General features: G+C 47.3%; 1 protein-coding gene across 1 annotated transcript in view; it reads right to left on the reverse strand.

Moving 5' to 3' along the window:
* Positions 1-11912: 11912 nt before the first annotated feature.
* The window catches only part of ADSL (adenylosuccinate lyase), a 137616-nt gene continuing 127524 nt past the window's right edge, over positions 11913-22004 (reverse strand). The window contains exons 7-13 of the mRNA XM_085601239.1: positions 20048-20138; positions 18601-18670; positions 18107-18254; positions 16543-16633; positions 13932-14021; positions 12161-12337; positions 11913-12051 (exon numbers count right to left, since the gene is read on the reverse strand). Of these exons, the coding sequence (XP_085457365.1) occupies positions 11965-12051; positions 12161-12337; positions 13932-14021; positions 16543-16633; positions 18107-18254; positions 18601-18670; positions 20048-20138 (754 nt within the window). The 3' untranslated portion in view covers positions 11913-11964. The remainder of the gene's footprint in view (positions 12052-12160; positions 12338-13931; positions 14022-16542; positions 16634-18106; positions 18255-18600; positions 18671-20047; positions 20139-22004) is intronic.

Raw genomic sequence — 22004 nt, forward strand, 5'->3', positions numbered from 1 at the left:
TACAAAGAGCTGGACAGTTGGGAGCATTGGCTAAGTGGAACTATGAGCCACATCAGAAGCATTGAGTATTTCTATTGGTTTTTTTTTTTTAAATCAGGTTTGGAAGTATTGGATTTATTATTATTATTATTATTAGACCCAAAATTGAAAGTAGGCTTTTGAATAATTTTGTTCACTGCTTCAGTTGTAATGCCTATAGCCTTACCTAATTCTTTAGCAGCTGTAATAGAACGTTCTATTCCTCTGGCAATTTCCAGTGTTTCTGTTAAAGAAGGATTTCTGCAACGTAAGATCCTTTCTTGGACTTTAGAATCCTAACAATTTACTACAATCTGATCTCTAAGATATATTTCAATTGGACCTATAAACTCACAGGAAGATGCGAATACTCTTAGCTCAGCTAGAAAGGTATCAATATTTTCATGTTCGTATTGTTTACGAGTATAAAATTTGTGTCTCTCCACAATGACACTAGGCTCGTCCTTGAAATGTTTTTCTAACCTGGCTATTGCTTCAGCAAACTCATTCCAGTCATCAGAAGGAGGATGCTTGGTGATCAAAGATCCTCTGACCTTCAGAACCCAAACAATTATAAAACATGGCATTCTTCCTAACAGCAGAAAGTTTTACACCATCAATAGCTAATAAGTAGCTGTTAAAGGATTTATACCATTGGTTCCACTTAATTTTAGGTGTGCCAGGTTCTGATAAAAATGGAGCAGGAAGATGGCTGTCTGAAGAGCCATATTTAGAGTGAAATAAGTAATGAACAACAAGCAAATGAAGTACAATTCACAATGTGTAGAGTGTAACTGTTGAAGAGGAGGTGTGTACGTCACCATGCTTGAATGAAATTTAATAACATTTGTAAGTTATGAGAGAAACCTTTAAATGTAAACTTGAGTGTAAATGATAAGGTGTGCGCGTCACCGCGCGTAAAGAACTCACCAAGGAATTAGAGAAGGGGGAAACACCTTAATGATAAGCAACAAAAAGTGTGCGTATCACCGCAATTTAATTCCAGGGTTCGGGTCAGATATATGAAGTGGTGTGTGCATGCACGCAAATTACTAAAAATATGAAACGTACAAAAATGCAGAGAATAAACTCTTAAAGGGGTTGAAGCTTGCCTTTAAGATCTGTGAGTAGAGATAGTCATCGATTCTAGAGATCCAGTTAGGAGGTGTGCGCGTCACCTCGCAGTTTATTGAAATGAGGAAACTGACGAAAATGTGAAAATTAGAACTCTTAAAGGAGTGTAACTTTGCCTTTAAGGGTGGTGCGTAGACATCAAGGAGGTGTGTGCGTCACCGTGCAGCTTGTTGAAAAGAAGAAACTGATGAAAGTGTAGAATGAAGAACTCTTAAAGGAGAGGAACTTTGCCTTAAAGGATGATGCATAGACATCATCAATGAAGCGTCAGGATGCGTCCGACGTCAGCTGTGACTTGATCTGAGGCCGAAGAAGTGTTGGCCGTCAAATGACATGTTGAGCAGGTGTTGCTGGACATCCAGCTTGAAGCCCAAGATACAAAGCCAATCTTGCCTATGGAGGCATATACTTGAGTTGACGCTTTAAGCAGCAGTGTTTGCAGTGTCAAGGGCACACCGAATGGTGGTGTTTGAGATGAGTTTGCCCTCTAAGACCATCTCATGTCCTGTCTTTCTGTGCTCATCTGGGAGGTATTATATAGCATCTCCATTTTGTCCCAGTAGGTGCGGTCATAAGGGGAAAGTAGGCCAATCGTTAGTGATGCACCAATGATTAGATGACTGTGCAGCGACCCTCTTACCTGTGGCGTCAATTCATTAACTCTCTTTATCAGGTGGAGGAGCATCGCCAGTGCCCTGAAAGTTTGTCTGCTTGCAAGCAGTGAGTACCACCAGGGAGCAGGGTTTGGGGATGTTGGTCATGAATGCAGATGGAGTCTGTTGGGGACGCCTTATATTTCTTAACCACCCGGGGAATGATCACCAAGGCTCTGACTGGGTGAAAAATATCAGGGGCTAGTCGTAGCATGCCCTTGAGCATGGGTAGGTAATGGTTGAAATGGTAGGTGGAGGAGAGGATTTCAAAGAAGAAAACCTCTTCTATGCGGTTGACATGCATGTCGACCTTGTGGTATGAGGCTCCTCTAGCTACCATCTTATGGTAAGATGTGGAGTTTTCAGAGGGCGAGGGTCGGGATGGGCATAGATCCACGTCATAAGAGTCCCAGGTGTCATTTGTGGATATATCATAGGTAATCCCCCCATGTCTAAGTGTCTGAGAGCAGTGACCCCTCCTGAGATGTGTAAGAAAAGGGGTCAGGTGGAGAATCAGGCGGGGATGGAGAGTGCTACGGTTTTGGTGGAAAAGCTGGGAGTGGTGGTAGGTCAATATCTGGCAGTGGGCTACTGGCCTTGTCGGATTTCTTTCGATGTTTCATAGGAATGAGCACATCACAAGCCCCCTCAAAGCTCAGCTGGCATTTAGAGGCCTGTGGTAGGCTGGTGACGATCCAGTCCGTGTGCAGATGAATCACAATGTGCTGCTGCCAAGTGTTTATCTGGGCCGTGAGTTTTGGCAGATTGATTTGACGGTTGTTGGTGACGAGGCTTTCGGAACCAGAGCCGATGTCTTCAGGTACGGCACAGATTTTGGCTCTGATGGGCGAATCTGTGCCAAGGCTGCAGCAGTCAGAGTGAAGTGAGCTGGCATGGATGGTTTCTTTGGCACCAAGCCCAGGCTGGGTGTAGTGCAAGAAGCAGAGGGTCAATGCCGACCATGGCTCATAGGCCGTCCTCTGTGGATCCAGAGTGATCGATGCCCCATTGCAGTGAGCTACTTGCTGTACAAGCTGTGTTGAGGGGAATGGGAACCATTTGTGCAGGTGGAAGGTCCTTGAACTCCAGGATGGAGCTGGAACTGGTTTCAGGCGAGACAAACCTAATTAGTAGCCGATGGCCATGCATGTTGTTCCTCCTCGAGGTATTAGGTGCCGAAGAGGTCTAGGGTGTCATCTCAACTCCTATGCGACACCTCGAGGCGATTGGCCCGATGATTGCAGAGAGTCTTTTTGGAACAGAAAGAGTGGCAGGCTTCACAAGTGGTCTCGTCGTGCTTGGACAAGAGGGATTAGTTACTTACCTGTAATCCTAGTTCTCTTCCAGGGGTATCCTCATCAAAGTCATAAGCATTAGAATATTCCCGCCCATGCGCGGGATCCCGGAAACAGTATATTATATGTGCCCCACATATATATATCCATACATATATACCTATATGTATACACAAGCAATTGCAGCCAATAAACCCTAGAGCTGAACCATGCTGTAAGGAATTTCCACTATACATAACAAAATAGCATTATAAACACGAGAAACAACATTATAACTTGTTTAGAAACTGTTTTAATGCTTAGAAAACAGTAGAAATTCTTAGAAAACACTGAAAGCATAGGAAGCTCCCAGGCTGCATTGCAAATACCCAGTCTAAAAAGACTGAAAAGCTAACTAATCGCTGCATAGCAAAAAACTGACACCGTGCCTTTAAGGCACACCTGACCCCCACCTTCCCATCATGCCTCAGGGGTGGCAGTTAGGTAAGTTGTTCTTTGCGGAGACTGAAAAGTCATGGCACAAAGAAATAATAACCACTGAAAAATATAGCACACCTTTGCCCGGGGAAGCGGGAGGGTTGCTTATGACTTTGATGAGGATACCCCTGGAAGAGAACTAGGATTACAGGTAAGTAACTAATCCTTCTCTTCCAGGGAACCTCATCAATAGTCATAAGCATTAGAATAGAATAGCGAGCCTCACCTCATCCCCCTGCGGGCAAAGGAAAGAAACAGAGAAGGAACAGTATGCTTAGATAGACCCAGCTACCCAAAAAGGTTCCTCAAGGAGGCTTGGCCTACTTGGGCAACCGCCCTGGAATCGGATTCGAGGCAGTAGTGCCTGGTAAAGGTGTGAACCGATTTCCAGGTGGCCGCCTTGCAAATCTCTGCCATTGGAACGTCATGCAAGAAAGCTACTGTGGCCGCTTTCCCCCTAGTAGAATGAGCCTTAGGGGCCAAAGGTAAGGGCCTTTTCGCCAGCTGGTAGGCTAGTGTAATGCAGGAAACAATCCATCTGGAGATGGATCTCTTAGCTGCTGGGAAGCCTGTTCTCATGGTGCCATAGTTGACAAACAGCTGATCCGTCTTCCTAATGCCTTTGGTACTTTCCAGGTAGAATTTAAGTACCCTCTTGAGGTCTAAGGAGTGGAGTGACCGCTCAGCCGGGGTCGCTGGATTCGGGAAGAAGGATGGAAGAGAAATGGACTGATTAATATGAAAATCAGACACTACCTTAGGGAGAAAAGATGGATGTGCCCTCAAGACCACTTTGTGCTGGTGAAAAACTGTGTACGGCTCTTTAGTACACAGCGCCTGGATTTCGCTTACTCTGCGTGCCGATGTAATGGCTACCAGAAAAGCGGCCTTCCAAGACAGATGCTGCAAGGAAGCTCTGTGGATTGGCTCAAAAGGTGGGCCCATCAATTTGGACAACACTAAGTTCAACTCCCACGGAGGAGAAGGGTTTCGAACAGGGGGGTAAACTTTCTTCAACCCCTGTAAGAAGTCCTTGACCACCTGCATCTGGAAAAAGGAAGGTTGATTGGGAGACCTCCTGTACGCTGTAATGGCAGACAAATGGACCCTGATTGATGTATACTTTAAGCCTGATCTCGCTAAGTGCAGAAGGTAAGGGAGAATGACCTCCTCCTGCCCCTTCGTAGGATCAAGGTAATTCTCTCTACACCAAATGAAGAACCTCTTCCACTTAAACGCATAAGACGCTCTCATGGAGGGTCGCTTCGCTTCCTTCAGAATATGCATGCAATCAGGCGGCAGACCTAAATGTCCGTATTGCAGGACCTCAGGAGCCATGCTGTTAAGTTCAGTGAGGGAAGGTTGGGATGCAGAATCCTCCCGCCCATCTTGGACAGCAGGTCCGGCCTGCAAGGTAGTCGCCTGTGAGGCCGCACTGAGAGATGGGGAAGGTCCGGGTACCACCACTGGCGCGGCCAGTCCGGAGCTATGAGGATCATCTTCATGTCGGATCTGAGCAGCTTGGATACCACCTTCGGAATCAGAGGCAGGGGCGGAAAGGCGTAGGCAAATGTCCCTGACCAGTCCATCAAAAGAGCATTCCCCCTGGTCCCTGGACGGTGGAATATGGACGCGAAGGCGTGGCATTTTGAATTTTCGTCGTCTGCAAACAGATCGATTTCTGGACGACCCCAACAATGGAACAGGTCTGCCACCACTTCGTCGTGTAGCACCCAGTCTGGCTGATCTTCGAAGTGCCTGCTGAGTGCGTCTGCCTTGATATTCAACTCTCCCGGAAGGTGCACTGCCACTACCGAGAGGTTCCGGGCGAGCAGCCAGTGCCAGATCGCCTGTGCGCTCCAGGGAAAGGGGGCGTGACCGAGTCCCGCCCTATTTGTTTAGGTAAAACATGGTCGTGGTGTTGTCGGTCTGCACCAGGACTGAATCGGCCTTGATTGCAGCGAGGAACGCCTTTAGAGCAAGGTGGACTGCCCGAAGTTCTAGCATATTTATGTGGTAGCCCTGCTCTTTTGTAGACCACCGACCCTGTATTTGGAGACACCCCATGTGGGCCCCCCAACCTTGCAGCGACGCATCTGTCACCACCGATTGCACCGGAAGAGGCTGGTGAAACGGGACTCCCACCATCAGATTGTCCTGACGAGTCCACCATGCAATGGAAGATTTCGCCACCTGGGAGAGAGAGATTCGATCTCCCCAACGGCCTGTGGACTGATCCCATTGGTCCTCTAGAGCTTGCTGCAAAGGTCTCATTCGCAGTCTGGCGTTGGGAATGAGAAAAATGCAGGACGCCATGGATCTCAGCAGAGATGCTACCTGCCGGGCTGACGGCCTCTGCATCTGCTGCATAAGCCTGCATTTCCGCTTCATTGAAGACAGTCTCTCCCCCGAAGGATACGCTTTTCCCACGCTTGTGTCCAGAACGGAGCCAAGGTAGTGGATGGACTGAGTGGGCTGCTGCACGGACTTTGCCATGTTGACGTGAAGGCCGAGAGCGTGCAACTGTCTCAGACAGGTCTGGAAGTCTTTCTTCACCTGCTGCTGGGATGGAGCCTTCAGCAACCAGTCGTCTAAGTAAGGGTAGACGAATAGACCCTGCTTGTGTAGGCAAGCCGCCACCACTGCCATACATTTGGTGAAGACTCGCGGAGCCGACTTAAGCCCGAATGGAAGGACTTTGTACTGATAATGCTTGCTTCCGACCACAAACCGCAGGTACCTGCGGTGATGTTTCGCAATTGAAATGTGGAAGTACGCATCTTGGAGGTCCACCGAACACATCCAATCCCCTACTTGCAGATGTGGACATATTTGATGAAGCGCCAACATACGGAACTTCTCCTTGACTATGACTGTTTAGGAGACAAAGGTCCAGAATCGGCCGAAACTTGTGCTCTTGATCTTTTTTGGGCACAAGGAAGTACCGGGAGTACACTCCTTTTCCGACCTGCGAAGGAGGAGCTTTTTCTATGGCCTGTTTTTGCAGAAGGGCCCTCACCTCCTTTTGGAGCAGTTTTAAGTGGTGAGGACGGGACCTTTTTGGCGGGATGTCTTTGGGATGCGCTCGAAAACGTAGCGCATATCCATTTCGCAGTAGATTCAGCACCCAGCGATCTTTTGTGATGCTGTCCCACTCTGCCAGATGTTGTGACGCACTTCCCCCCACTGGAGTGGGCAACGGTCGTAGAGGAAGCCACAGCTCATGACTTTCCTCCTCTTGTGGTAGTGGAGGACTGCTGCTGGTGTCCACCTCTGCCCCTGACGGATTTTCCGCCTCGAAACTGCGATTTTCCTTGGGGTTTACTCTGAGACCACTGAGGGGTTTGAACCCTCTGTTGAGGCCCCTTGCGTTGGGTGGGTCGAAAACGGCGCTTGAATTCCTTTTTCTTCTCCAACCCCACAGCTTTGAGGGTGTCCAGTTCAGTTTTCATGCGCCCCATCTCCTCATCCGTGTGAGTGCCGAAGAGGGAGGTGCCAGGGAACGGGAGGTTTAAAATCCGTTGCTGCGCATCCGGCTTGCGCCCTGTCAGCCGCAACCAGGACGACCTCCTGGCGCACATGCCGTGTGTGTAAGAATGGGCTGAGAGCAGCGCACCATCCGCCGCCGTGCTAATCGACTGATTAGCCACCAGAGACCCTTCAGTGACTATTTCTTCGAAGTCCTTTTGGTCTTCCTTGGGGAGCTTGGACTTGAACCGCTCCATCGAGTCCCAGAGAGCCCTATCGTATCTGCCCAACAGCGCCGCCGCGCTGGAGATCTTAAGGGAAGCCGCTGCGGACGAGCAGGCCCTGCGCCCCCAGGAGTCCTGGGTTCTGCTCTCCTTATCCGGAGGAACGGAAGAGGAGGCCGATACCGTCTGACCCTTTCTTGCAGCCGCCACTATTACTGAGTCCGCAGGAGGGTCCATCTTCACAAAGACAGGATCAGAGGTAGCCGGCTTAGATTTTTTGAGGATACGAGCCGGAACCGCTTTGACGGTCGCCGGGGTGAGGAAGGTGTCCATGATGGGTTCCATGATCCCTGGGACCAAAGGTAGCAGTGGACGAGAGGCAGACTTCTGGTGAAGTGTTTCAAAAATCACCGACGTGGTGACTTGGGGGACTGACATCTCAATCCCCAGCTTCTGCGCCCCTCTCTGCAGCACCTCCTGGTAGGTGTTGATGTCGTCTATGGGCGAGACCCTGGACACTGGGCTGCCCGATAGCGTGGGTGAATAGTCCCTTATGGAGGACCTGGTGGACGAGGAAGATGACGTTGATGGTGACCTCCGCTCCCAGCGATGATCACGAGCACGTGATCCGGCTGAACGCCCCTCCCGCCTGGGGGAGCGAGATCTGCGTCGCCGGCTGTCAGGCGACTTCTCACGTGCTGGTCTGGGAGGACTTGCTCTGTCCACAGCCTCCACCAGCCGTTGCAGCGGAGAGTCATGCACTTGACTGACATATTCCCGCAGACTCCTTGTAGCCCCTGAGTCCTGCCAATGATGTGCTGGCAGCAGCCATCTGGGCGACAGAGAAATGGTCCCTTGAGTCTGAGGGGGAAGACCTACGGGGTTAGCTGGCAGGCTCTCGTGGAATTGCCGGTCGTGGAGATGCCCCTGAGCGTGAGGAGGAATGGCGCGAAGCCGACTCCGTCACCAGGACCACCGACCTGTCCGAGGCCTGTCTCGACGAGCGTGGTCTCGACGTCGATCCGTGGCTTTGCCTTCTTTCTCGCCGGGACTCTCCCCTTCTCGACGTCGAACGACGCCTCGATGTGGACCGGCGGCCATGTTCAGCGGGCGAAGAATGCCGCCTCGACGTCGAATGGCAGTGTGAAGCCGACGACGGAGGCCCTCTCTCCCTCGACGCCGAACGCCGTGGTGACGCCGGCGGAGATGCTGCTACTCTCGACGTCGACGTGGATGGTACCCTCGACGCCGAACGCCGTCTGGATGACGACGGCGGAGGACCCTGCCCTCTCGACGTCAATCGCTGATGGAGTCGCGACGACGGAGGGGATCGTGCCCTCGACGACGGAGGGGTGACACTCCTCGACGCCGATCGTCGCCTGGTTGACGACGGCGGAGGGTCCATGCTCCTCGACGCCGATCGTCGTCAAGATGACGACGGCGGAGGTTCCCTGCTCCTCGACGCCGATCGCCACCGGGTTGACGACGGTGGAGGTTCTATGCTCCTCGACGCCGATCGTCGCCGGGTTGACGACGGCAGAGAGGCTCTAGTTCTTGACGCCGATCGCCGCCGAGTTGACAATGGCGGTCTGAACTTCGACGTCGACGACGTACCTGCTCTCGACGGCGAGCCCGCTGTCGAAGGTCTCTTCTTTGAAACACGACCTACCGGAAGATCTTTCCTCAGCGCCGATCCCGACGCTGAGGCGGAAGGACGAGAGGACTTGCTTCTAGATGTATCTCTAGGCCTCTTGGAGCCCTTCCTCACCGGAGATCGCCCCTTCAAAGTTCTCTTGGACAGGCTCTGGCAGTGAGGACATGTCTTGGAATCATGATCCTCCGGTAGACACAGGATACAGACCCTATGAGAGTCAGTCCTGGCCTTCTTCTTGCCACAAGCAGGGCAAGGATCGAAAAGAGATGGCATTTTAAGGTAGAAAAAATGCCCAAAACTGCCTAAAAAAGACAGCCTCTTACTTCCTTAGATGTAAAACGTCGAAGTAAGGGAAAAAACTGTTGAAAAACAGACAATATTTTCTGACAAACTCAGAAAAAAGTGGAGCTCTGTTGCCAGGATCCTTCCAGAAGGAGCCGGAAAGAACAACTGACCTAACTGCCACCCCTGAGGCATGATGGGAAGGTGGGGGTCAGGTGTGCCTTAAAGGCACGGTGTCAGTTTTTTGCTATGCAGCTATTAGTTAGCTTTTCAGTCTTTTTAGACTGGGTATTTGCAATGCAGCCTGGGAGCTTCCTATGCTTTCAGTGTTTTCTAAGAATTTCTACTGTTTTCTAAGCATTAAAACAGTTTCTAAACAAGTTATAATGTTGTTTCTCGTGTTTATAATGCTATTTTGTTATGTATAGTGGAAATTCCTTACAGCATGGTTCAGCTCTAGGGTTTATTGGCTGCAATTGCTTGTGTATACATATAGGTATATATGTATGGATATATATATGTGGGGCACATATAATATACTGTTTCCGGGATCCCGCGCATGGGCAGGAATATTCTAATGCTTATGACTTTGATGAGGATCCCCTGGATGAGAATCAGAGGTTACAGACCTGGTGGAGATCAGTCCATGGCATTTCTCGTGACAGAGAGGACATTATCTGAAGCGTGTCAGTTTTATCACCATTGAGGAATTGTCGAGAACGGCGGAGACTAGACGGGGGAGGCCCCTAAGGGCGAGACCCTGTGAGCGGCCAAAGAGTCACTCAAAGCGAAGGATCAAGACGTCGCCCGGAGACGGTAGTTTAGGGAACGAAGACGGAACAAGAGGAACTGTGAATGCTGAAATTAAAAGAGCACCGCGACGGTGTCCATCTGGAGCATGGGAGCACATGTCCGAGCCAGACGGCGGAAAGAAAACAATCTAACAATGGAGTTGATGCCCATGCAAATTACCAACAGCTGGGCTCAACACTAGATGGCAGATGTATGCAGAGCATGTGTAGCTACAGTCACTCATGCCTCAAACATATAGTTATGTTTCTTTAAGATAAACGTATGAGAGGACTTCAGATATTGAGAAATATTAGAAGAAATTGTGTTGTAGGGTCAAGCACAGGGAGGATTACAGTCTGTTATGGCCTTTGTCCATAGGGCGACAAACAATTAGGTGATTTCCCACTGTAAATGTTATGTACAACAAGCATTCTGTATATGTATTGCAAACGTTTATGTAATAAGTCTTTAAAGAAAAATGTATTCTCCGTTGTTAACCTTCCTACTATTTACAAAAAGCATTGGCAGTGCTCCAGACCTCACCAGACCCCTCCAAATCCACAGATTCAGTAGCTCTTGCTGTTTGCAGAGGAGAGATCGAATTGTCCAGTCTAAGGAGCAGATGGAGGTCAGCAACTTTACTGCTTGGAATAAAGTCCAGCTGTAGCTTCTAAAACATTGGGTTTTCAAACAGTACCCATAGTTCTGGAAGAATGCATGTAAGCCAGGGGGTTATGCAGGTCTAGGTGAGTAGCACATGAGGGACCAATGCTGCTTATCAACAGACTCCTGAAAGGAATGCTTACCATGCAAGATACACATGACTTTCTATTTACATGAGGATTTTACTTAAGCATCTCATCTCCAGAGAATTGCTTATCTGAATTTACTTAAAACCCATCTTCTTGAAATCCTACGTCCTAGGGTTGCATTGCAGTGGCACCTTAAGTCCTTTGCTACATTCTACTTCACTGGCCATCTCTCAGCTACCTTTTGTCCATAATTTGCCATGCCCAGAGCTGTGTATAGGCAGGCAAAATGGATGGGTCATTGATAGTTGGAAAAACACTTCTTGGCTGCTCGACAACCACTCAACAATCAACTCACTTAACGTTATGCTTGGACTAAAGGATTTACTCAAAATCTTACAGAAAACTCAATGTGCTGGTTTCCTCAGGATTGGTTTCACACACTACTCTCGGATTTTGTGATTTGACAACAGGTTATTAGCCAGAGCCCCTGAGATTGCTTAGCAGATGATTGTGCTATTAGAAAGGTTAGTTGGGCCTCTTGTCCCAGCCTTTTGTTTTGAGTTTTAGAATAGCTTCTGTTGTGATGCATGTTTTACTGCACTGTTTAGTTCACATTTTGGGGTTTTACATTTCCCCATTAGTAGTCTTTTGCTGTGTTTGAAGCAGGGATGCCGGCTTTGAACAAATGAGATAGATTTACTTCTTAAACTGATTTTCAGAGTCTTTCCTAGATCTCACTTAGGTCTTGCTTTCGAGAAAGGATCCTGCTTAAGTCTTAGTAATAGCACTTTTAAATATGGAGGTCTTTGGGACCCTGTCAATGCTATTGGTGCCAGCTAACTTCTGTGATAATCAAGTGGGTTTCAGTCTTTCAACAATTGGGAGTTATTTGGCCTTCAGCAGTTCTATGCTTTCTCTACTGCTATGAGCACACCTTCCCTCCTTAAATGTGGCATGGCCCTGGTTACAACCATCCTCATGCCAACAGAAACCCTCCAATCCTAGATGTTTTAACAATGTCAATTCTGATATCCAGAAGGAGATTATACCCGTTTTGAAGAAAAAGATGTGTGGCATCTGTAGCAGGGAAGTATATCCGTGCCTTCCTACTATTGCCTCTCAAACTTGGACATGACTGAAAAGAAGACTCCTGCTTATCTATGGCGTGCTCATTCATATATTTATTTCCAGTATTAATGTCTTGCAGCAGTAAATCTATAGCTCCAGCTCAACCTTCACATCAATCTTGCCCTGGTATGGGGTGAGCATGGGGAAGACTTCTTCCTTCAGGAAGCGGGTTACCTGCCAGAAGAAAGGAGAGCTTTTAGTCCCACCAGTTACAATATTAGATAATTTGTAGGTGTTTAAGGAGTCATCGTGTATCCTCCATCCCTGCACCCTTTCTCCTCACCTGTTGAGGGGCCCGGCCCGTGAACGACTTGGGGTCCAGGAGGCTGTCCAGCTGACCCAGTATGGGTGCAAAATAAGGGTCAGCGCGGATCCGGGCAATGAGGTCATTGTCACCACCTTCCTGTTTCACCACAGCAGCGGCTTCCTGCGATAGCACACGAATCCGCTCATGACAGTCCTATGGAGAATGGAGAGGAACAAAGGTGAGCAGTGAAGGATAGAAAAGAAAGAAATATGAGAATTGAAACCATATGGAGAAGATGCAAGTTAGGAATACCAGAGAATAAAAAGCAGGCAGGACACAAGGGGGCAATGTGGTCTGAGGTGGATGGCAACTTAGGTGAGCCTGGCCCAGGACATTTGTCATCTAATACCAGAGTTCCCAGGACAATAGAAAATGTTATTGACAGCAGCACTCGCCAGCGAGGCTCCGACAGGTTTCTGTGGTATTGCCTACTATTTTAAATAGAGGAAGAATTATGGAAGGCAGCTGTGGAAATGTTAGGGGCAGAGTCCAGCATCACAGTTAAGGTCAGGCAAATATTCGTAGCTCAAACACTGGAAACCAATCTAACTAAACCCAAGAGCTAAATCCAAACACAAAAAATGTAGCAATTGAAGGCAGACGCTTTCTCTATTTAGAGTCTCAGCAAAATATTGCTCTTCTTACATAAAATGCAAAATGTGCTGCCCACCACCCAAAAATTCAGAGGGGATGAGTGCAGAACAACCTGGATTACTTCAAAGTAACTGTGAATGCGACAACGTCTCCTTAGAAGGGGATGTCCAGGTTCTCTTCTAATGTGGATTCCCAAAGGAATTAGACTGGAGTGTCCCAAAAGTGTTCTAAATACATTTGAAATTGTTTCTCTACGTGTGGCACCAGCTCTGGTAAGAGCCACATATTTTCCAGTGGGCCCGGGTGCTGTATCCAACTTTAACAGCAAGGCTGAATTCTTCCAGAAAAGTACACACTCAAATGCACCATAGTACATTTTCTGAAATATTTAGCCAGACTGCTAGGTCTTCTCTTGGCCATTTTAGGTCTAGCTTGGCAGCGCTGCTATCTTAATTCTTTAAAATATGCATCGAGTGGGCTTTGGCTCCACCCAGAGGAATGTTTCCCTCTCACCTCATGCTATTGCCTGTTTGATGTAACATTCTTCCTCCTAGGGAGTGCTTGCATGGCATGAGAGACTATTTTACATCTCAAAAGTACACTAAATAGACACACATTAAATTAATTATCTCCAGATCCGTTATATACCAAAAACAATCATGCTCACATTGTTCTTTTTCACTTTTCGGCCTTAACGTTTTTAGTCCAGACTCAAAATGCAAGCAATACCTACTGAATTGGCAACGTTTGTTTAATCTAACTGCTGCTAGTGACTAGATAAGAGCGGGTGGTCGCATGAATTGCCCCTGGCAGATGTTATTAAGAGGATTTAGGTATAGTATTTTTGTTGGGGTGATGTTAAAGCTCTAAAGCCTCTCTATACTTTGCTTACTCTGGCAGTCCTGTGGTCATTCATATGCTGTGCGTGCGGAGGAGATAAGACCCTTGCGTTTTTAGGTCTGTTCCTCTCAATTTCTAAGAGGAACACACAAAATGTCAGTCAGACGCTAGACAGACAGAGCTGATGTGACAGATTTGGAGTCAAATCCTGGCAGATTCTTTCCAGATGTTATGCTGTACAGAGAGTGGTGGCAGCCAATGGACAGCTTGTGCAAAGGCCTCTGTAGGAGTGTGGGCAGCTGGCAAGTCGTACCTGTCGGTTGCCTCCAGATTTCACCATGGCCATGATTACATTCTCAGTGGCCATGAATGGCAGTTCTTGGCGGATTCTTCTTTCAATCACCTGAGGTGGAGAAGAAAGGAACAAATAGTCCAATATTAGACACTAGAATATGCATACAGCTCTAGAGATGCAACTCAGTCCTGGCTTTAGGTACCCCTTTCTATTATGTTTCTGAAACAAGACACAGCTCTGCTAGTTCTCCTCAATCACACCCTGCAACTCATATACTTTTCCTACTTGTGGCCCACATGCATCTCTACCAACGCAGAATTGTAGCGGACAAGGAGATTCCGGCACCAGGACCCACAAAGATCTTCAAATGCACCTCAGTATTGGCCTTTAACAAACATCCTATTCGAGAACTTGTGCTCAGCTATTGCAATTCAATCCTGACCTTCAACTTTGACACTTCCATGGGCATTTCTATAGGTGGTGCAGCCAGTGAAGTACCACCAGGGCCCAGAGATGGGAGGGGCGCCTTTATCCCTTTCACTGATAACAGTTTATCTGCCAGATGATTTGTTTTGTTACCCTATTGAGACTTGGTTTGAGTTTCCCTGCTAGGGTGCTCATCTGCACATTAGTGGTATAGAAGGAAAAAGGATGACGAGATTGAAAGACACAAAAACATAGTCCTCTTGGGAACCTCAGACCTGTTGAAAGGCCAAAAGTTACAGACCGCAGTCACATGCCTGTCTTTGGAAAAGGAGGGAGGGAAAAAAGGACAGCAGTCATGGCAAGGGCAGAGAAAGAACACTATACAGAAAAGAATACAGACTATCGAGGTGAGAGAAAAGGGAAAGAATAAAGATAGAAAATGGAGCTCACAAGAGCAAAATGGAGCATGGAGTACAGGTCATTAAAAGGAGAGCATGAAAGGTGGAAAGGAGAAAAGAGAAGTTGATACAGATGAGAAAGAGAAGACAACAAGAAGCATAAGGGGAAAGAGGAGCATGAAAGGAGACAGAATAAGGATGTGGACGCGAAGGAAGGAGATGGTAGAGGGAGACAAAAATGAATATATAGGAAAGAAGTAAGGGATGACGGTCAGAGTACAGAGAGATTAAATAGGGGTTGGAGAAAGAGGAGTTTAGGAAGCAGACGTAGGAGAATGGGACGATGAAGGCAGTAGAAAGGGACAGAGGGGAGCGAATGAAAGGGAGGAAGGGGAAAAAGAGGAGAAAGAAATGAAGTTAGGGAGGAGAATGATGGAAGACAGGTAGAATGGGGACCTTACAGCCAAATAAGAAGTGAAAGTAGTGCTGTAGCACTAGTATAGAAGAGTTCCACGCTCCAATCATGTCTATTTTTAAAATCCACCCTGGAGGAAAAGGGGCACATTTTTCTTGTTCATATTAAGGGCCATGACACCTATGCTACGTCACTGCACACTTATGCACTGGGGTTCACACAGTCCCAATAATTCGCCAATGCAGACATGCAGCATCGTTTAATTTCAGGACCAGGGTCAAGACACAGCTTTGCCAACGGAACTCAATCCTTATTTACCACATTCCTTGCTAACCCTGCACTGGGATCAACATACAATCCTTGTGGTGCCCCTCGATCCAGCACTCCCTGTTTTGGCAGCAGAGAACTCTCCTGTGCACCTTAGACACCACTTGTAGTACCTTCTATTCAATTCCATAGGCCAGGATACAGCTTTGCAACTGCACGCCAATCCTGCAACTCTCCCAAGTGTTCGAGTACTGGGACCCATAAAGCTCTGCCAGTACACCTCGATCTCAACCTGCGACTTCTATACTCTTTATGAGAAAAGGGCAGTAGTTTGGAATATAGGAATGATGGCGCCACTTAGGAGAATACCATCCAAATAGGCATAGGGTTATCTCTATTAGTAACGGTGCTGAAAGGTGAGGAGCGCCACTGATCTCCCCAAGCTATCGGCCTGTGCCAATTGGTTAAACAGAAAAATGTCCTCAGCACACGTAAACAGTAATGTAAGAATTAAAATTGCACGTTGTGAGCATCAAGTAAGAACAAGTAAGTTGATTCTTGTGATTTTCTTTCTTTTATTCCTTTGTTCATCCAACAGCCAACACGTTTTTCGTCGCAACTGGGTAATACGCCTGCGACTTTATCAAGGCTATGTTCTCCTTGTAGTCAACTTTGATTTGGGGTGATAATTCCAACCCACAAATTAGGGGTTCCTTAGATAGCAACGTCTTGGTCTGCAGTGATTCAGTCTACGGGGATCCAATTACGTCCCAAACTTCCTCAGTGTCTCTTTTGATATGCTGTATATCCAAGGTCAAGACGTCGCTTCACGTGCCATTCTGAGTACAGGATAAAGTCGCTGGCGTATTACCCAGTTGCAACGAAACACGTGTCGGCTGTTGGATGAACAAAGGAATAAAAGAAAGAACATCACAAGAATCAACTTGTTTTTACTTGATGCTCACAACGTGCAATTTTAATTATTACATTACTGTTTACGTGTGCTGAGGACATTTTTCGACTTCTATACTCTTCATGTACTGGGAAGTGGGCAACTGTCAGCACCCCCAGTGCCATTTGAGCCGACTGCAGCTCCCTTCAGTAAAATGATGTTGGCTCTTACCTTAGGGTACACCACCAGCCCCTCGCTGATGTTCTGCAGGGTGCTCAGGATGATATCGGCCGTCAAGAACCCCTCCGCCAGACAGATGCGCCTGGAAAGAGAGGCAGTTTTGAGCACTCCCAAGATCCACCACAGATGGAGAATTAACCTTAGAAGCACAGACAGCCACTCACACATCCTCAATAACACAAACACAGCTTACCACCAAGCAGCTGCCCCTCTCCAAAGTCACTAACAATGCTCAGCACCCAAGGCATTCACCACTACTTCATGAACATTGCATTGTCTTACACTATACTGTATTTGCATTTGTATAATGCTTCATACCCCTGCAATATCCATGTGAGGATCAGAGTTGTGCTCTTCACTGTTTGTGTCAGGGGCATATGGTGTGCGGTGAAGTGAAAGGAGAGACAGGGTGCTTAAGCTTATAAGGCACAAGTGAATGGATGGAGAGGTGTGCGAATGCAGAATGGCCAATGTGTGAAATGGTGTAGCGTGTTGCATGTATGGCAAAGTCTGCTCATGTTGAATCTGTGTGAAGTGAAGTAAGAGAATGAATGATGGCTGCGCATGTACCTGTGCTTACCAATCAAGGGGTTGAGTTAGAAGAAGCCTACTAAGGCCAGTACAATTACACCAATTAATACTGACTCAAAGAGGGACACGAGTAAGACCAAAGCCCATCCAAACATGTCCAAAACATGCAGAGATGCCTGGACTGAGTGAATTAAACACACCCAAAGGCTAAGATAATGCCAGGACCAGGAAGTAGTCAAAGCCAGCACAACTAAAGTGGACTTGAGGAAGAATCTCAAAGCTCATTTAAATATGCAATGATAGGATAATATATTTTGAGGTGAGTCTGGTATTTCCAGCCTAGGAAGCTGTGCCCAGGAGAGAACGGTTGTGCCCATGTTCAGGTCAGAAATTTCCACCATTGCCTCACTACTGTTGAAGGGCACGGGGCAGCAGAAACCACACTTGTATAAGGCTACACACACTGGAACCCCCTTCAGCAGATCAGGGTTCAGGCTGCAGTAGTGAAAACTCTGGGCGACACTGCCACCCTACAAGCAGGATTGGTCTTTTCACATTAGACTTTGGTGAGCAAATACATTTCACTGTCACTCAGAATACCATATCAATCCAGAGCCAACCTTTTACCTTAAAATGTTCACTGCTATCATTCATTGTTCATGTCGCTTTCAGGTATTGAAACGGTAAGCACTAGGGTTATACTTGTCTCCGCGACATGAGTGTGTTTGTTGGTGCAAAATACACAGCTGACCAGAATACCTTGCCTGCGGAAAGCTTGTGCCTCACAATTTTAAGTCCCAGGTCTAAACAAAGTTACCTCAAACATGCAAAGATTTAGACATGTGCTAGTATTCTAAATCTGCTCTCAGTGTGCCGAAGACTCAGGCCATGGCCTAAAAGTCCAACAAAGCCTGAAAATAATTTAGGGGAAGAACTGCTGCCCATGACACATCCCAAACACACCAGCATCCTGTAGGCAAACGCTTGTCAGCACAGTTAAAACAAAGTGCATCTCTGCCAGTACCTGTTGGCGCTGTCGTCCAGGGTACGCTCAAGCCACTGCACAGCCGCTGTCTGCAGTGGGTCCATCAGCAGCGTCATGAGGTGGCGCGAGAGGCTGCAGCAGCGCTCCGAGCGCATGGGGTTCCGCTTGTACGGCATGGCGCTGGAGCCTGGCACAGAGATGCAGAAAATAAAACAGGGCATCACAGGGGCTGGGTGAGCCAATCAAGTTCAAGCAACTTTCTTTGTCAAATGGATAGCTCTTTTTGTAGGCTTGCGCCTGCAAGATCCGTTTTACCTGGGAAATAGGTCTGGTATGTGAGGTCTTAATTTGTCAAATCTATTCAAATGGAGGGACAGGTCTCCTGTCTCACCCATGAGGAATTGGCGCTAGAATTAAATGGCTGGGACTTCTGAAACAGTCACCCTAAGGTGTGATGGGGAAGAGAATTGGATTTATTCGAAGTCAAATCTCACCATAACCCATCTACCCTCCAGCCCAGTTCTCCCGCTCACCAATCTGCTCCTTTTCGAAAGGCTCCTCAATCTCCTTTAGGTTCGCCAACAGCCGGATATCCGTGCAGAGCTATTTCAGAAATAGGGTGGGTTACCATGGGGGGAGGGGCAGGGGGGGGGGGCAGGCAGGAAAAGAAAAGTATGATGCAGAAGGGAACACAACAGGAAGAAAGTAGCATGAACAAAGGCATGTAGAATTGCAGCGCCGTAAACAACAGGTACTAATATTAGACTGAAGTGTGTTAGTTTTCTTGACTAGGAAAGGATAGACACGGAGGAATGTCGCCACCCTGCTCTCGTCGTCCTCCCAACGGATACCACCTGATGTACTAAAGATTGCACATTCCGCCCCTCCCCCCAACCAAACTAGTTTCCCCACACTGTTCGTTCTTAAATCCCCAGGGACGGTAGCTAGGGCCATTATTAGCGACAGCCTTCTAGGAATCCCCCCACATGCAAAATCTTTGGAAAAGTTATGGTGGCCGGGCTGGGAGCAGTCAGCTGAGGCGAAAGCATAGCCGACTTTGGCCAGCTTTCTCAGCCTCATCTGCCTTAGGCCACAGACTACAAAACAGTTTCGGCAGAATCATGCATGCCCCAAAGAGATCTTGCATGCCCCACTATCAATAAGAACATCAGAGGGTCCCTGTACTGGTAATTTATGGGGTATAGTAGCAGGGAAAATACAATCCAAAATACAATGAGAAGAACCCCTAGTGATCTGATACCCCCTATATAAACCACAGAAAGTAAAAAATATATTTTCTCATTTTGTTTTATTTATAAAAATATATATAATCAATCAGTATTTTTTGTTTGAGTCAATCATTTTTGACTGTACCCATTCCTGGATTCACTGGATTGAACTCTCCGCTCAGGATTGCAAATCCTGTCTTTGACGAGGCATATAGTCAATTTATGGTGTTCTATTATCGTAATTTTTTGTATATTTTTTTGTATTTATTTTCTGCCTTTCGCCCATGTAATACCAATATCGCCCTGAGGAAGGAAGATTCCGAAACGCGCGTCGGCGCAATTGTGTATTGATTGGCGTAACTGTTTATGTATGGTTTGGTTTTGTATTTTCGATATTTTATGTGATTTTTCTTTTTTATCTCTATGTATATATTCTGTATGTTTTCTGTTCATTATATTGCTTCGTCAATCTTGGGTTGTATTACAGCCCATGTTGTATAAATCTGTATTTATGAAAAAATGATTGATTTAAACAAAAGTGTGTAGTTATGAAAAAATGATTGACTCAAACAAAAAATACTGATTGATTATATATATTTTTATAAATAAAACAAAATTAGAAAATATTTTTTACTTTCTGTGGTTTATATAGGGGGTATCAGATCACTAGGGGTTCTTCTCATTGTATTTTGGAATGCCCCACTATCACCCAGCCTTCCATTTAGCTGGAGAGGCTTGAGAAAGTACTCACCTTGTGTATAGAAGCACCCAGGCTGGCCAGCACTGACAGAACCTCGATATCTACTTTGCGGCTGTACGTCTGTCCAGTCACCAAGTATGACCTGCCAGGGGAAAGCAACAGTTTAAGGATTAAGAACCTGGGGAAAACAAATGGGAAAGCAACAAGCAAGGGACTGTGGTCTTGAGGAAAGCAAAGAGCTAGAGGCCATGACACTGGGATAAAGCAACGAATGTAATATAGTAATTACAGTGATACGTCATCTCTTGTGGATCCATTGGCCTCTTTTAATCTACTCCAAAAAGTCTCCTCTCCCACTCACATTGCTGGTCACACACTGGATGGGGTGTTTACGAATGATTCTAGGTTAGAGGTGGGTCCTCTTCTTCCTCTCTCCTGGACTGATCATTATGCAGTCTCCATGAAATTCTCTTACCGTACCTCTTATGCTCTCAGAAAAGACACTAACTGCTGGGTGCAGAAGAGAAATTTCCGGAGCCTGACTGACCAATCCCTGGGCCCCTTTATTGCTAACTTTGAGTCCTTTCCCTCACAGGACATCGACTCATCAGCACGGGAACTTGCAAATACCATTGCGAAGGCAGTGGACTCCCTGGCCCCCCTTAAATCAGTATACTGTGCTAGGAAACGTCCTACGGCCCCTTGGTATTCTGACTCCCTTAGAACTCAGAGGCAGGCATGCAGGAGGCAAGAAAGGCTTTGGAGATCCCAGCCCGATGCCGAAGGCTGGACCATACATAGAAAGCTTCTTAAAATCTATAAAGCGGCGGTGCTGGATGAAAAACAATCCTATTTCTCCAACCTCACCTCCTCTCTTACCTCCACCGGAGACTTGTTTAAAACTGTGGACACCTTATCTCTCATTCATCATCCTGACCCTATAGTCCCTTCACAAGAACTCTGTGATCAAATCTCCTCCTTTTTTCACACTAAAATTTTAAATATTCACACAGCCCTCCAGGCAGACAATCTTTCACGGCCTTTCCCCTCGGTTTTGGGTAATACTGTTCCCCCTGCGGAAACTTATTCCAGTTTTCCTCCTCATACAGCCCAGGACCTAGAGAGACTTTTGGACTCCCTCAAGTCAGGTTCGCCTCTTGACCCCTGCCCGCTTAAAATCTTAAAAACGTGTAAGGCTACCTTAATGCCCCCCATGCTGGCAGTCATGAATAGGGCCACATCCAGTGGGACTTTTCCATCCTCCTGGAAAACAGCCATTGTAAAGCCCCTTCTGAAGAAGACCACCTTGGACCCTGAGGCCTTAAAAAACTTTCGCCCCATTTCTCTGCTTCCTGCCCCGGCCAAGATGTTGGAGGCCCACCTGAATTTCCATCTTAGCTCCTTTCTGGATAAAACCCGCCAGCTTGATCCATCTCAGCATGGTTTCAGAAGGGAGCACAGCACGGAGTCAGCCCTTACGGTGGTGGTGAACAACATCCGTGCCAAGGTCGATAGGGGTCAGACTACGCTGCTGATCCTGCTCGACCTCACCGCGGCTTTTGACACCCTGTCCCCCTCCATCTTGGCCTCCCGTCTCAGTGACATGGGTGTGGAAGGTCTGGCCCTCAGTATGCTTACCTCCTTTCTCAGTAACAGGGAGCAAAGGGTCAAATTGGGTGACTTCCTCTCCACTGCTAAGCCTTTGCATTGTGGGGTCCCACAGGGCTCTTCCCTGAGCCCGACTCTTTTCAACGTTTATGTGGCCCCACTTGCTAGGCTTGTTAGATCTTTTGGTCTGGAAGTACTCTCGTACGCCGATGACACCCAAATTATGGTCTCCCTGTCTCAATCCATTGGATCTACAGCCCTAAATTTTAGGAACTGCATGGAGGCCGTGGCAGGCTGGATGACATCTAGTTTCCTAAATTTGAATGGGGAAAAAACGGAGATTCTGGTGTTCGGGAGTAATAACAAGGTGTGGTCAACCGACTGGTGGCCATCGACTCTG

This window comes from Triturus cristatus, chromosome 4_2 (genome assembly GCF_964204655.1).
Source record: "Triturus cristatus chromosome 4_2, aTriCri1.1, whole genome shotgun sequence".
Lineage (NCBI taxonomy): Eukaryota > Metazoa > Chordata > Amphibia > Caudata > Salamandridae > Triturus > Triturus cristatus.